This window comes from Oncorhynchus kisutch, linkage group LG3 (genome assembly GCF_002021735.2).
Source record: "Oncorhynchus kisutch isolate 150728-3 linkage group LG3, Okis_V2, whole genome shotgun sequence".
NCBI classification, from domain to species: Eukaryota; Metazoa; Chordata; class Actinopteri; order Salmoniformes; family Salmonidae; genus Oncorhynchus; species Oncorhynchus kisutch.
In genome coordinates this window covers 72,518,057-72,532,802 of record NC_034176.2, presented here as the reverse complement: position 1 = coordinate 72,532,802, position 14,746 = coordinate 72,518,057, and the positions used below count along the sequence as shown (strand labels likewise).

The window sequence follows — 14,746 nt, the reverse complement described above, 5'->3', positions numbered from 1 at the left end:
AGGTGGATTCCTGTAGTTAGTCTGCAGATTGCAGATAACCATTGTTTTTCTTACAATATCATTCATGCAATAACAATCTGCATTGTGAATGTTGATATTTTGCCATGGGGAACAGAGGGGAGTGGAGGAAATTGGGTTAATTTGTGAGAGTTGGGGGAGGAGGGATGAGAGAGAAGGAGGGGTGCATGGGGAGCACTTATAGCGCAGACAGTGCAGTGCTTACTTGCAGAGGTGGAGTGGAAGGGAATGTGTCTGGACACGAAGGGCTTGATAGTGGCTGGGAGCGATGACAGGAGGCTGGCTTAAACACTAGGGAGTCTGGGGCTGGCCAAGGCTTCTTCCTGGCTGGGCTGGCTACCCCCTCTCAGCCCTGCATGCTCTGGAATCTAGAACAGTGGTAAAAACAACATGCAGCAAAGGTCTATCACCTTGTTCAGAGGGACTGTCACTGCTTTTGCATCTTATCATATATTAGATGTGTGGTTTGTGTTCACCTTGGCCAAAGGATGCAATACATGCTACAACATTATAGACCATCTCTGAAAGGATGACTGTTTGTATATGTGTGTATTTGTGTATCTTTTTCTCCTCTGACCTCTGTGCTGTGTACTATATCCTCCGTAGACACATCCAGAACATTGGGGAGATCAAGACAGACGTGGGCAAGGCCAGGGCTTGGGTGAGGCTCTCCATGGAGAAGAAACTGCTGTCCAGGCACCTCAAAAAGCTGCTGTCTGACCATGAACTTACAAAGTGAGCAAAACAACAAGGACCTAGTATACAACTGGCAAATCAAGCTAAACACAACATGTGTACTTTTTGTAAGAGCCTCTGCTTCAGTAATTGGGATAATACCCCATTCCCTTTAAGTCAGTCTCCTCATAAATCCTCACTAGTTTTTATTGGAATGTCCGACTCAGTCTCACACACATGAATCAACCTGATGTCTGAAAACTATGCATGTATAATACATGAGCTCTTTTGACAGATCCAAACGTCAGTACAATCACCTATTAAACATTTACAATGTTTTTTATAATTGATGAGATGGTGGTGAAGTGGGTCACGTTCAGGCCGATTCATTATGGAGGTATTGCATTGTGACCGTTCCATTACCATTCTCCATTTGTTTATCAAGGAAAACACATTCATCAGCTACTGATTCAGCCTATTAGGCTACAGACTGTTATTGTTCAATCTATGATCATTACATCATATGAAATGCTAAACTTATTTTTTGGGTGATTTTATTTGTTGCTTTTGTTTCTTTTGCAGGAAACTATACAAGCGTTATGCTTTTCTGCGCTGTGACGATGAGAAAGAGCAGTTCCTGTACCACCTCCTCTCCTTCAATGCTGTGGACTACTTCTGTTTCACCAATGTCTTCACAACCATCAGTGAGTGCCAGCAAATACCATACAACCTGGCCACGACACTGAACACTATGTAACCAGAATCTGGGTAGACTTCATTAGATTAGAGTAATAGATGAATTAGACTTATTTCCTGGCTAAACCTTTTTCCTTGATTTGAGATGCTTACTGAAAAATATATTGAAGACAGAGGTAGCTCTTCTTGTGACCATACTGTACTTGACTGAGTGATTTCAGGCTTCCCTCTCTTCTCTGTCCCACAGTGATTCCATACCATGTGCTGGTGATTCCCAGTAAGAAACTAGGAGGCTCCATGTTCACAGCCAACCCCTGGGTGTGTGTGTCTGGGGAGCTGGCTGAGACCGGGGTGCTCCAGGTCCCCAAGCACACTCAGGAGATCACCTTTGAGGTTGGTGCTCCCCTCAAGATTGAATATTCTTGGTATTTTGATAATAATATCAATATATATTCACCTCAACATGACCTTTGCTCTTTGCCTTCTCTCTCTGTCACAGTGCCAGAACCTGGGCAAGCTGACCACAGTGCAGATGGGCCATGATAACTCCGGTCTTTATGCCAAGTGGCTTGTGGAGTATGTTATGGTCCGGAATGAGATCACAGGTCATGCTTACAAGTAAGTGAAATATTTGGTAGCAGCTGCCTTATGCTGGAGATTTCAGTGGCATCTACTCACAAGGAAGACCCTGTTGAAGCTTTGGTTAACTGTTATATTGCTATATTATATTGTGTGTGTGTGTGTGTGTGTGTGTGTGTGTGTGTGTGTGTGTGTGTGTGTGTGTGTGTGTGTGTGTGTGTGTGTGTGTGTGTGTGTGTGTGTGTGTGTGTGTGTGTGTGTGTGTGTGTGTGTGTGTGTGTGTGTGTGTGTGTGTTTGTGTGTTTGTGTGTGTGTGTGTGTAGGTTCCCGTGTGGCCGGTGGCTGGGGAAGGGGGTGGACGATGGCAGTCTGGAGAGGGTCCTGGTGGGAGAGCTAGTGACACCAAACTCAGAGAATGAGGACAGAATGTGTCGCACGCCCCCCATGCAGCAGTCCCCTGGAATGATGAGAAGGTTCGTCACCATCTCACCAAACAGCAAACCAAGTGAGTGACCATTCAAATACACTGCAAAAATCGTCATCAATATTAACCAATAATCTTCACCAAGGGACTACACACACAGCCCCAAATGTTGCTCTCCCGTACGTCTGCAGTTTTTTCACCGTGGTGTGTTTTAGGGACCACCCTCTCTGGCTGACGTCGGACTGAAAAAAATTCCGCGTGAATCTACATGTACAATCGGTTTGCAAATTACGCCCGGCACTCTGTTAAGAGGTGCTAAGTACTCTCGGCTGGCAAACGCTACCGGTGTGTCACTTTGATGGTCTTGTGTCTGCTGGCATTGACTGATTTTGTCCGACTCTTTCCCATCATCCAGAGTTGAACACTAGTCAGATCCAAGAAGGAGTGGGAGAGGCCATCAATGGGATAGTGAAGCACTTCCACAAGCCAGAGAAGGAGGTGAGAGACACAACCCCCCACCACATTGTCTATTATTCATCACAGTGAAGGAGACAGTGGGTCCTCTATCTGTACACTGCATGCAACACTGATCATAGTCTCACTCACATTTGTTCAGAATGAACAGTTTCATATGGCCACAACTGATGTGTTGGACCAGGGTACTTTGAAAGTAGACAACATCAGTCACACTTTTTCTTTCCCTGTCTGTTTTTCTATAGAGGGGCAGTCTGACCCTTCTGCTGTGTGGGGAGTATGGTCTAGTCTGGGCTTTAGAGCAGGTGTTCCAGCATGGCTTCAAATCCCCACGCCTCTTTAAGAATGTCTTCATCTGGGATTTCTTAGGTAAGCCTCCAATACACGACTATTACACCTGAATATACAGTATACAGTGTCTTCCGTGTCATGCTATTGGATGAGGCTGCGCTTATCAATGTCTTCTGTCTGTGATTTCTCCTCATAGAAAAGTCACAAGTGTACTTTGAGAGTGCTGAGCAGAGGGAGGTGACTCCAGAGGAGAACTGGCAAACCAGAGTACGCCACTTCTGCCGCTTCATGCGGGCCATCAACAGCACATCTAGGAACATAGGCAAGGATGGGAAGTTCCAGATGCTGGTGTGTCTGGGTGCCAGGTAATATCTCCTCTGTAGCCTCACAAACACTCTCAGAACAACAGCTATCATCAGGAATATTTGAATGGGAATTCATTGTACAGCACTAAATGTCCTGGTCAAAAGGGCAAATTAGATTGCTTGAGATGTTTTACAAGACATCTTCAATTCAACTGAAAGAGAGGTGTTTTCATTATCTCTCTAATATCAGCTAGGGTTGCAAAGGGCCCGGGAATTGGGGAATTTAGCTTATATTCATCAAAAAAGTTAGCTTATAACAGTGAACTTGTTCTAGGTTAGCAATTCTAGCTCTTGGGGCATATTTTGGTTAAACTATCCCAAATGCAATGGAATTGCAACCCTCTGCATGCACAGTGCATTCTTCCATCACATGTGCAGTGCACTCTTCCATCACATGTACAACTGATTCTCAAGATCTTGCACACTAATGAGATGTTATTGAGCCCACACTACTGCACTTCCTTGTCTGAGCCAAGGACGACATGTTTTCTAGTAAGTTTTGATTACAATACTGGATGGGATGAATATATTTAATATGACATCCATGATTTGTTGTAAATAGTAGCCTTCAGCAAAGTGTTTTTAAATTATTTCTAACTTGTTAACAATTTCTGCTAGTTCGTTTTTGCTACCATGTGGGTTTTAGCTTGCTTGAGCCTGCTAACTGAGGAGTGTTAATTCACCTGTTTCCATACATGTTTCATTTTAAAACATGTATCTTACAAAAGAGTTGTTTAATCTAACTGCTTAACTATTTATCTGTACATGGAATTGTATTCTGTTTTTTTTTACTAATTCTTTTCAAATCTTTACAGGAAAATGCCACTGATGTGTGGAGACATTTCACTGCAGCTAATGTAGAAGGAAAAGCTGTGTACATGTGCAAATACTGTGCCAAATCAAATGTGAAGAATGCAACAAAGATGCAGAATCATAAAGTTCCCTCAGCGCTCACAACAAGCAACCTCTGACAAAAGTCCATCTACTTCTATTCGAGGTGAAAATGATGAATCAGACACCTTATCGATGGCAACAGCTCATGGTCCTCCTGGAATCAGAAGTTTTTTTACTCAATGGAGGAACGTAGTCAGAGAAATGCCAAGGAAATGGTTAGGTATGTGAAGGGTCATCAAGTTATAGCAGCAATCTACCTCACCAATCAAAGTGAGAAGAGTAAGAGCACCACATTGAAGCTGCCCAGCAACACTCATTGGGGTGGTGTCATCATGCTTGACAGTCTCCTGTCAAGGGGAAGGAGTCTCTCCAAGAAATGGCTATATCACAGTCTGCCCATATGGACAGCCCCATCAAGAGGATCCTACTGGATGATGTATTCTGGAAGAGTGGTAAGCAGCCTGAAACTCCTGAAACCTATAGCTGTAGCCATTGCACGGATTGAGGGAGACAATGCCATCCTGTCTGATGTTCAGGCTCTGTTTGCAGATGTAAGAGAAGAAATCCGTACTGCCCTGCCCATTTCACTGTTGCTCCAAGCAGAGGTAACTGCAGTTCTGAAATACATCAAAAAGCGTGAAGACTTCTACCTGAAGCCCATACATGCCGCAGTGTACATGTTGGACCCCAAGTATCCTGGCAAGAACATCCTGTCAGGTGCAGAGATCAACAAGGCTTATGGTGTCATCACTACCGTGTCTCGCCACCTTGGCCTGGATGAGGGCAAGGTGGTTCTTGGCAGTCTGGCGAAGTACACTTCCAAGCAAGGACTTTGGGATGGAGATGCAATATGGCAGTCGTGCCAACATATCTCATCAGCCACCTGGTGGAAGGGACTTTGTGGATCTGAGGCTCTTTCCCCTGTTGCCTCCATCATCCTCCAAATCCCACCAACATCAGCCACCTCAGAGCGCAACTGGTCCTTGTTTGGGAACACACACACCAAAGCCCGCAACAGACTGACCAATACAAGGGCTGAGAAATTGTTTGGTCATCCGGGCAAATTTTAGGCCATCCTCAACAAGGTAGAAAAAAGTGACAGTGAAGATGAGGCCTCGGAGTCTGATGTTCAAGAAGTGAACATTGAGGAGGTCCTGGGAGAAGACATGGAAGCCTTAGAGGAAGACAACCAAAGCTTTAGTTTCTAGACTATAATTTTACAGATGTATGTTGAAAATGTTTTTGGGAGATGAGATGGATCATTGGGGATCATTCAATATTCCCTTTCTTTTGTTGTTCAGTGAAATCATCCCATGTGAAGAGTCAACTCATTTAATTGAAGTTAAATTCGTAACTAAATAGTTTTTTAAATTTCTATTGGAAGGATTTAATAATTTGCAATAATGTCTACTTATGATAAGGTAAAAGGTTTATGTTTCTGTCTCCATATGATATGGTAAATATATCCAATGCAAAAAACATCTACATTTAAATGGTATTATTATTAATTTGCATATATTTCAGTTAATTCCCAAATATTCCTGTTAATTCCCACAGAAAGTTTCCACCTCTGAATATTCCCCAAAATGTGCAACCCTAATAGCAGCACAGCATTTATCACTGTGATAACAGAGTGGGCGGCTTTGTCCTCTTTTGTAGTGTAGTGCTAGGGTGATCCCTCCCCGGCTCCTGCTTCAGTTATTCTCCCTCACACTGTGTGTCTTCCTGTCTTGTTGGGCATTGTATGAGTATGTGTGTATTTGTGGAGGTTGAATACATAGAAATACAATTATATTTTTATGGTTGTATAGTTAAGCAATAAGGCATGAGGGAGTGTGGTATATGGCCAATATATCACAGCTAAGGGCTGTTTTGTGTCGTGCCTGGATATTTTATTTATTTAACCAGGCAAGTCAGTTAAGAACAAATTGTTATTTACAATGACAGCCTACCTTGGACAACGCTGGGCCAACTGTGCACCACCCTATGGGACTCCCAATCACGTCCGGATGTGATACTGCCTGGATTCAAACCAGGGACTGTAGTGATGCCTCTTGCACTGAGATGCAGTGCCTTCGACCGCTGAGCCACTCGGGATACAGCCCTTAGCCGTGGTATATTAGCCATATACCACAAACTCCCGATGTGCCTTATTGCTATTATAAACTGATTGTCAACGTAGTAAAAATACATGTTTTGTCATACCCGTGGTATACGGTCTGATATACCATGGCTGTCAGCCAATTACCATTCAGGGCTCGAACCACCCAGTTTATAATCCCACTTTAAGCTTCCACACACTAGTTCAAAACATACAGTATATATCCTACCTGTTATGACACCTCAGACTTCCTCTTTCTCTCTCTTAACCCTTTGTGGCAGAACAGGGCTTGGTACTGTAGCTCAAATGCACCTGCCACTTCAATGAAATACCTTCTCTTTGTTCTTTGTCAGAAATCTTTTTAAGTGGCACATAGCGAGACCAGACATGCCTAAATGCAACGGAAATAATACCTCAGTCATAACCAAGCTTGAGCCCTTCCTATCCTGTCTTTTAGCAGGGATGAGGATTTACTAAAAAAGTTCCCTGAAGTCAGTCTGGTAAACTTCCTGTTTCTCTCTGCTCTTCCTAGGGACCATTTGTTACACCACTGGATCGCTCTCCTCACAGACTGTCCAATCACAGTCCAAATGTACGAGGACACAGCACTGATAAAGGACCGCTCATTGGTAAATTCTCTGATCAGAGTGCTACAGACTTTGCAGGAGTTCAACATTACCCTAGAAGCTTCACTTGTCAAAGGGATCGGTATCTAGGCCCTCCTTCGTTCACACCAATTGGGCCTGACTAAGGAAGACTGTTAGGGACCACTAAAGAACAATTAAACCTTTTTATGCAGAAAGAGACTTGAACAATTAAGGGACGATTTCTGGCTTATATTAAAGCTACTGTTACATTTGCCATATATAAAGTGTAATGAGCCTTTCAAAATGTGTTGTTATTTTTATCCTTAATAATGTTGCTGTTAGATGTTAAGAATATGTTTTCTATTACGATCCATGATTTTCACATTGTTGGAAGAAGATAACCCACCTGTTGTATACTACTTTATTGAAAGCTAAATATTTTCATTGTTATTGTGAACTGCTGACAATGGCTATATTCTAAAAAGTAAAACAAGGAACAAAAACTGTTAATATATTTTCGGAGAAGAACAGTATTATTTTGATATGTCTGTCAAGTTGCTTGCTCTGTTCTAATTCTAACTGTCAGAATGCAGAGCTTGAAGCAAATGATGTAGAAGTATGTTTTATAAGTATGAATATGACATGGTATAGATGTTTGTGTAGGGTGGGAAACTGATTCCTCTACATCAATATGACAGTGTGTACGTTTGGATCAATCCCCCTGGAAGTACCATAGGATGCAACTATTTTAAATGGAATAACTTGGCCTAAGAAGAGGCTCCTGAATAAGATAATGTAGCGTATGCTAGTGATGCACAATATGTATTCAGTTGGAGAAGTATCACTTTAAGGCCATGTCAGTGCTTCACACTTGACACACAACTCTTCAACAGTACAGTACTCATCATAACCATGGCTTGGTAGAAAGTGAGTCATTTATGAAATGACAGCCTTCGTGTAAATACCTCTAACCAGTGCATCCTTCTTTCCAACATCTTCTCATTATTCCTCACCTATTCTGCCCATTCCTGGCAGGTTTACAACATCATGTTTTTTCAGTAGTGAAAATTGTATGAGCTGCTTGCCACTTAAATTAATAATGAGTGGTACATATGGTTGCTTTAAAAGGCCAGATTCAAAATAGAGCAAACAATTCTCCTCTGAACTGTTGGTATTTCTGCTATGCAATATTATCCACATCACACAAAAAAATCAACCCAAGATCTAAATGAGAATCATTGGACCTCCTCCAATTGTCTTACTGTGCAGCATATGATGATGAATAACAACAGCAGTTTGATAGAAGTAGGTGTGAAGGATGTCTTTCCTGTGCCAACTTCTGAATTGTGTTGGTTGTACTATTCCATCTATAATCGACATGAGCATCTTGGGAGATATATTTTTGTTTTTCAATACTGTTGTACATTTATTGGCATAGCCGTATAATGTTGTGTTTACTAAGTGAGGAAATGTGTACAGTGTATAAAAATAAAAAATATAAATGCATTAATATGGATGTTTTTTGTATTTTTATTGATGGAGTATAACTGACTGGAATGGGTACACTATAAATTGCTATATGGTTATTGATGGTATTGTAAATGCCCCCATATATTCCCCATATGAACTATAGAGCAAAAATAAGATAACTTTACCCAGCAGAGAAATCAAACACTGATAACAACACTTGTAACAACAACAAATGCTGGTTTTGAAATGTAAACAAACTCATTCGCGCCATTTCAAATAGTTTTTTTTATTTGTCCATTCATACGTTGATGATACGATGCTTGCTGGGACATGGAGTCTAATGAGGTTGATTTAAATAGGATAAAACGGAAAGCATTTCCACACTCACTACTACTCCCAGAATCCCATATTGTTAAATACCATGCATAGTGTGCGCCAATTGGTTGAATGTGTGTTCAAACGGACACGTTACACTCCTAATATGGTGTTTCTACGATGGAACGCTTTATGTTCATGTTTTTTTTATGCTAATGTCATTCTAATACCCAGCTGTATGCAGCAGTAGTAGTAAGGCATGCGCAGTGTGTAAAAAGACAACGGTGAAGATTCAAAGTTTTTGTTCGGTAAGTCCACTGTTATTTACCATTTACACAATTTGCATTTAGAAATTAACGCAAATGCTGATGTTTTACAGATCTTACATTTAATTTTAGTCTGTCGCGTGCGAACTATATCTGCAACGGGGTCATTGTAACAATGGGAGAGCATGGATATGGAGCGTGGCGTGGTAGCTAGCTAACGTTAGCAGGCTAGCTAACAACAATAGTCAGATTGCTATTTGGCGCTCTCAGCGGGCGAACGTTTGAATTTAAAGGGAAGGAAACTAAATAAAGTATTGTGCGTGCTAAATCTTACAACAATTTCTTTTGAAATGATAAAACAAGCCAGTGTCGCTCAATTCACTTTGTCGCATTTGTTTTTTATGACTTCGTCCGCTTTTTGTTTCTTCAGTGAAAGGAGTTCTCCTTCCCCGCTTTTTGTTTCGTTTCCCCCAAGTAACTGAAAATCACTTTCCCGACGGGAACATATCAGTTTTAAACACGGTTAATCAAGGGCAATATGAAAAGCATAGTTAATGTATTACCAGCGACACACTGTTCTAATTTGTCGAGTATTTGTAGTAGCCGAGTTAGCTAGCGATGGCGTCATTACTAGCGGGGGTTGCCAGATGCTGCCATTCTATTTGGTTGGATTGCTTGCAAGTAAACTGATAGTTTTGGCAATATACCGTTGGTGTATTGTAATCTACTAAATGGAATAGCTAGCTTGCAATGGTTGGCTAGATTTAGTTATGTGAGTCTGTGCGTAAAAACCATTCAAACAATTTCATCCTTTGGTTCCTGTCCCGCGGGCTTTGTTTAAAAATAGTCTCCTCCAGTCAGAAAACAAAAAAGCGAGATGGGAGTCGCAGCCTATAACGTGAATTGTGTATGCATAATAACGGGGACGTCTAGCAGATCTATCACTGGTGGCTAAGTGAATGTCATTAATTTGTATAGTAGCATGCAAGATTGATAAAAGGTGTATCTAAATGCGTAAGAAAGTGTATTTATTTGCTCCGCATTGCTTTTTTGTGTAGTTAAAATAGGTCAATCGTCAATAAATACGAGGAAGCTTGTCTCAGCGTGAAGTTGTGGAAGACTTCTAAATGGAAACAACACAATGTTTTGACCAATGTGGTGACCCGCCCCTTTCCCCCAGGGGAAAGCATTACATCAGTAACGTTACAGTGCTATTACTATTCTGCATGGCATCCTTTGGTAATCTATTTGTTCTTTCTCGGTAGGTTTCTTTCTCCCATTGATCATCATGTTTGGTTTTCACAAGTCGAAAATATATCGCAGCCATGAAGGATGTTGCATTTGCAAAACCAAGTCCTCCAGTTCACGCTTTACTGACAGCAGCAGATACGAAGAAACCTTCAGGCTATGTTTTGGGTAAGCTTTAAGTGTTAATGGCATGATAACATTGCATTCATCAAATACTTCCTTTTCAGGGAGTATTAAACACTACACACTTATTTCTGTATTGTAATTCATGTTAATGCTGAGTTTGCACCAGTTTTTGTCCCAGTGATTGTATGCCATAAAAGGTCAAACAAGTGATGGTCAACAGATTGAATTGGGAAGATATTATTAACTAGTCTAGGATTGATTCTAGGATGGCTTACCTTGTTTTTTTGCTGTCTGAAGCACAGCGACGCTAACTTTGCAGTACTTCATATATAAGTTAATGTTATGTAACAATGTTTATTGATTTGCTTGAGGTGTATTTATTGTGCTTTTGTTTTCATTTCCTTGATTATTTATCAAGGTTGTCAGAGGATCGTGTGGGAGACATCTGCAATGCTTGTGTGCTGTTAGTAAAAAGATGGAAAAAACTGCCAAAGGGCTCTAAGAAGAACTGGAACCATGTATGCACCATCCTTTTTATCTTAGTTCAATGAGGATTCGCTGTGAATTTTCATGTAATTGATGCTGTGTCGAAGTTGAGTGATTAACATGTATTATATGACATTAGGTTGTGGATGCAAGAGCTGGGCCTGGCTTCAAGCTAACCAAACCCAAGAAGATGAAGAATAGCGATGGGAAGAAGAAAAACAAACTGAAGCGGCTTCACAAATTCAAAAGACAAAGTAGGTCTCTTGTTAAATCAACAAAATTATAGAATATATACTCCAACATTTTTAAACTACTGAGTTTTACTGCATAAGTCCTTGTTTCACTTTAGTCATTAGGCCCTACATGGAGGATCCCGGTAGACATGCAGATGTTGCCTCTAAGTCATGTATCATGAGAGAATGCCACCAAAATGGTTCTGTTTGTCCTTTCAGACTCTGATGCCCACAGCACGACCTCAAGCATGTCTCCATCCCAGTCCCCCAGCTACGAGTCAGATGACGGCTCAGACATTGAGTCCAAACAGAGGCGCCCCACTCCTTCTGTCTTTTCCTTCCTGGACCGTTCTTACTGGAAAAGGTATGTCAATGAAGTATTTGAAATTTAAGTCTGTCTGAAAAATCTAAGTTTATAATTTAGTACTGTAGTTTTATCTGGGACAATTCTGCAGATATGTAGTTTTTAGGACAAACTATTGAATGGATACTTCATCCTCTTCCCTGTAGACAAAAGGTGTGCTGTGGGATTGTCTACAAAGGTCGTTTTGGTGAGGTGATGATTGACCCGCGTCTCTTCAAGCCCTGCTGCAGCTCCAAGAAGCAGGAGACGTTGGTTCCCATGCAGGACACACACCTTCCCCTTCCCGCCATTCACCCCCCGCCTCTCCTGCTACCAGAGGCCCTGAAAGAGGACTGGTGATGGCTCTTGAGCATCCCCTTGGGGTGTCAATGGCACCCGACAAGTTGTCTCCAGTGGCAGACTACCCCCAAAACCATTCCCTATTAGTTCACTGTGTATTTAGACGGCTAAATGATTTTCCTATTTTTGCTTTGATATGTTTTTTTATACATTCATTTTCTTATCTTTTTTTAAAGAAAACTAAAAAAGAACCCCCAAAAAAATGTTTTTATAAAGGCATTAGTTGTACTATTTATAGGATGGGGAGGCAGAATTATATTTGGCCTTGAAGGGCACACTATCCAGGTCTGATTAATTTGGTTTACAACATTTAAAGCTTATTTTCTGTGTTACGGTTACCAGCGTTTGTGTATATATTATGTTCCTTTTGCCAGCATCGTCTTTTTAAAGAAACATTTTACAGCTGTCTAATTGGCAATGAAGTGTTCATGTGCTGATATGCAAGACTCCACCAGCTAGATTTCTAAAAACAAAAACAGCTTATTTGCATTGATGGAATGGACATTTTCAAGTGTTTTCTTATACTTATGTTCCCCTGACACTCAAGCAGATTCATTTGATTTATAGCATCTTAATATATAAAGGGTTATGGGCTATGAGAGTATTTGGGGGGGGGGTCTTCAGTGAGTTTATACATTATGAATGGCCTTTTAAATGTATACATGCATGTGTTGTCTCACTCTCCCACACATGCATGGTTTGGCAAGAGCTGAGTACTATTGTACATTGTCAGATTTGTAAACACTCCGTACCATGAGCTTATCCATTGCTTTTCCAGCAATTTCATGCAAGTGAATCAAGATAGATTGAGTTCGACCAAGCATGCAGAACTCCTCTTTGTCTTTGAATGAAAACCAGCAATTATTTATTTGTAGTTTGTAGTCTTCCATGAGCTGAAAATGCACATTTTATAACCATATTTTGAAGTGTTTTTGTATATACACTTGTGAGTGTTGGCTATGAGAACTATTTTCAATTACAGGATTGACAACTCATATTTTTAAATCACTAAATGTGTACAGATGTGAAAATATTTAGATTGAGGCATTATTTTATGGCATCACTTGTAACTTATTCATTGGCCAATCAGTGGCTAGCCTAATCCCCAGGTTTGTCACAACATTTCAGGGGGTTGTGTTTGGTAAGGCACAATGCATTAAAGCTTTAGCAACCAATTATGAAAATTGGCGGTGTGGTGTTGGACAACTTCCGGCAGTAACACAGTTTGCCTGCTGAATACCATCCATATCTTTGTCCTATGAGTTGAAGGCTAAAGCAATACTTACACTATTAATGTTCTGTGTTTGTTGGCATCTTGATATTCTGTTATTGAACGTGTATTTTATATTTTTTGTTTTGTTCATCGACAGAAAGCAAATCAAAGCTGAGACTATGCAGACATTTTGAATGTGAGAAATTACCTAAATGTTAAAGGAGCAACGTTTGTAAGTCCATCTCTGCCTCGCAGCAAATTGGTTTTTCGGCTTTTCATTTTTTTTTTTTTGTGATCTTTCATAATTGTAATGCGGCTTTGCCTCAAGGGACAACATACATTTATGGTTAGTGGTCGAGTCAAACCAATAAGATGTGTACCTCTGTTAAATAGTGAACAGTTTTGCAGTAAGTGGCATGAATTATTATCAGTTTGTTGTCGGGCATGCAGACAGGTAGCCTGCGTGCCAGTCTGTCTGTTCTGTCATGCCAACTTCTTGTTACTCTTTGTCATGCAAAACATTGTATGGCTTGACAATGATACCAATGGCGTTTGCAAGGGCACAAACAGATCTAGCACCTGGCTAGTAGGCGGGGTATCCTGTTGTGCAAAGTTATTTATTTGCTGTAACTGAACTTCATCACAGTAGAATGGTTTGTGTCAATATACTGTATAACCGTGGTTATCAAACCAGTTACTTTTGTGTGGCAGGTTAGTTGAGTGTTAAACATCTTTCTGTGATTCTTAAATAATGTCATTAAAAGGAGAGCTGCTGCTTACTTTTATCAAGATGGAAATTCTAAACGGTTTTTGTATATAGGGAAATGACTATTTTATTGCCGTTTGCGTGGTACATTTGATCATATGAGGTGTGCCTTGTAAGAATGAACGTTCCTTTTACATTATGAAATTCAACCTGTAATTTAATATGTATTTATTTCAAATCCATTTGGAAAACTGATTCTGTTAATTGAACCGTTAGGACCTTCAAGTCATTTTCATTTTGTGCACTTTCGATTTTGTTATGTTTTTGTCTATATTGTTATTCTGTAGCTCAACAACTACGTTAGTTCTGTCTTGTAATAAAACATAAATCCTTTTTGGGTCTGCGTGATCTCATTTCAACCGCTAGATGGTACTCAAACCTTAACACTCGTTTAGTCATCTTAGAGATTGGAGAGAGGGTTGGTTTAAATTAAAGCAATGAATAATGCTTTTTATGAGTTGCACTTGACCGACTTTTTTTTCGCTGGTTCAGTATAATAGCTCACAACTATACTATTTTAATTTCGTCGCCAGTACTCTTAGGAAGTGGCATATCAGAAATGCCAACCCACCTTGTGAAAGTACGGCTAGCGCCTCACCGGAGCAGTGCGCAGAATCAATGATCACAGGTAGGCCTACGAGGCACAGAATGTCTGTTGCCCAAACCTCTCATTTTCATTCGGATAATTGAAAATTGAGCGGGTAAGGCGCTCAATATTCTATTTTGCCTCTGATGTTGAACACAAAGGCGCCTAAAGTAGCTCGCATGAAGGCTTCTTCAATATAAAGCCGCATTCACTTAAGGCGAAAGGTACCA

General features: G+C 40.7%; 2 protein-coding genes across 6 annotated transcripts in view; both read left to right on the top strand.

The window, feature by feature from the left end:
- The window catches only part of LOC109888454 (DENN domain-containing protein 5A), a 70,637-nt gene extending 62,023 nt beyond the window's left edge, over positions 1 to 8,614 (top strand). For all 4 annotated transcript variants that reach the window (XM_031813915.1, XM_031813923.1, XM_031813910.1 and 1 more), the window contains 9 exons: positions 625 to 753; positions 1,276 to 1,397; positions 1,637 to 1,782; positions 1,889 to 2,007; positions 2,292 to 2,473; positions 2,808 to 2,890; positions 3,112 to 3,235; positions 3,354 to 3,522; positions 7,050 to 8,614. In XM_031813915.1, the coding sequence (XP_031669775.1) occupies positions 625 to 753; positions 1,276 to 1,397; positions 1,637 to 1,782; positions 1,889 to 2,007; positions 2,292 to 2,473; positions 2,808 to 2,890; positions 3,112 to 3,235; positions 3,354 to 3,522; positions 7,050 to 7,233 (1,258 nt within the window). In that variant the 3' untranslated portion in view covers positions 7,234 to 8,614. The remainder of the gene's footprint in view (positions 1 to 624; positions 754 to 1,275; positions 1,398 to 1,636; positions 1,783 to 1,888; positions 2,008 to 2,291; positions 2,474 to 2,807; positions 2,891 to 3,111; positions 3,236 to 3,353; positions 3,523 to 7,049) is intronic.
- A 454-nt stretch (positions 8,615 to 9,068) lies between these two features.
- Positions 9,069 to 14,263, top strand: LOC109888453 (SIN3-HDAC complex-associated factor). 2 transcript variants are annotated; one of them, XM_020479643.2, is made up of 6 exons: positions 9,069 to 9,197; positions 10,421 to 10,571; positions 10,948 to 11,047; positions 11,155 to 11,269; positions 11,468 to 11,612; positions 11,759 to 14,263. In XM_020479643.2, the coding sequence occupies exons 2-6, from the start codon at positions 10,444 to 10,446 to the stop codon at positions 11,949 to 11,951; spliced, it is 681 nt and encodes a 226-aa protein (XP_020335232.1). In that variant the 5' UTR covers positions 9,069 to 9,197; positions 10,421 to 10,443; the 3' UTR covers positions 11,952 to 14,263. The 2 variants fall into 2 exon arrangements, with proteins under 2 accessions (XP_020335232.1, XP_031669759.1); XM_031813899.1 differs by lacking the exon at positions 9,069 to 9,197 and adding an exon at positions 9,327 to 9,471.
- The last annotated feature ends 483 nt before the right edge of the window (positions 14,264 to 14,746 follow it).

Bases quoted from the DNA above. Each gene is read 5' to 3' on its own strand.
- LOC109888453 (XM_020479643.2), top strand. From the start codon at position 10,444: ATGTTTGGTTTTCACAAGTCGAAAATATATCGCAGCCATGAAGGATGT. The intron at 10,572-10,947 runs GTAAGCTTTAAG...TTATTTATCAAG, and splicing joins ACCTTCAGGCTATGTTTTGG to GTTGTCAGAGGATCGTGTGG. The intron at 11,613-11,758 runs GTATGTCAATGA...TCTTCCCTGTAG, and splicing joins GACCGTTCTTACTGGAAAAG to ACAAAAGGTGTGCTGTGGGA.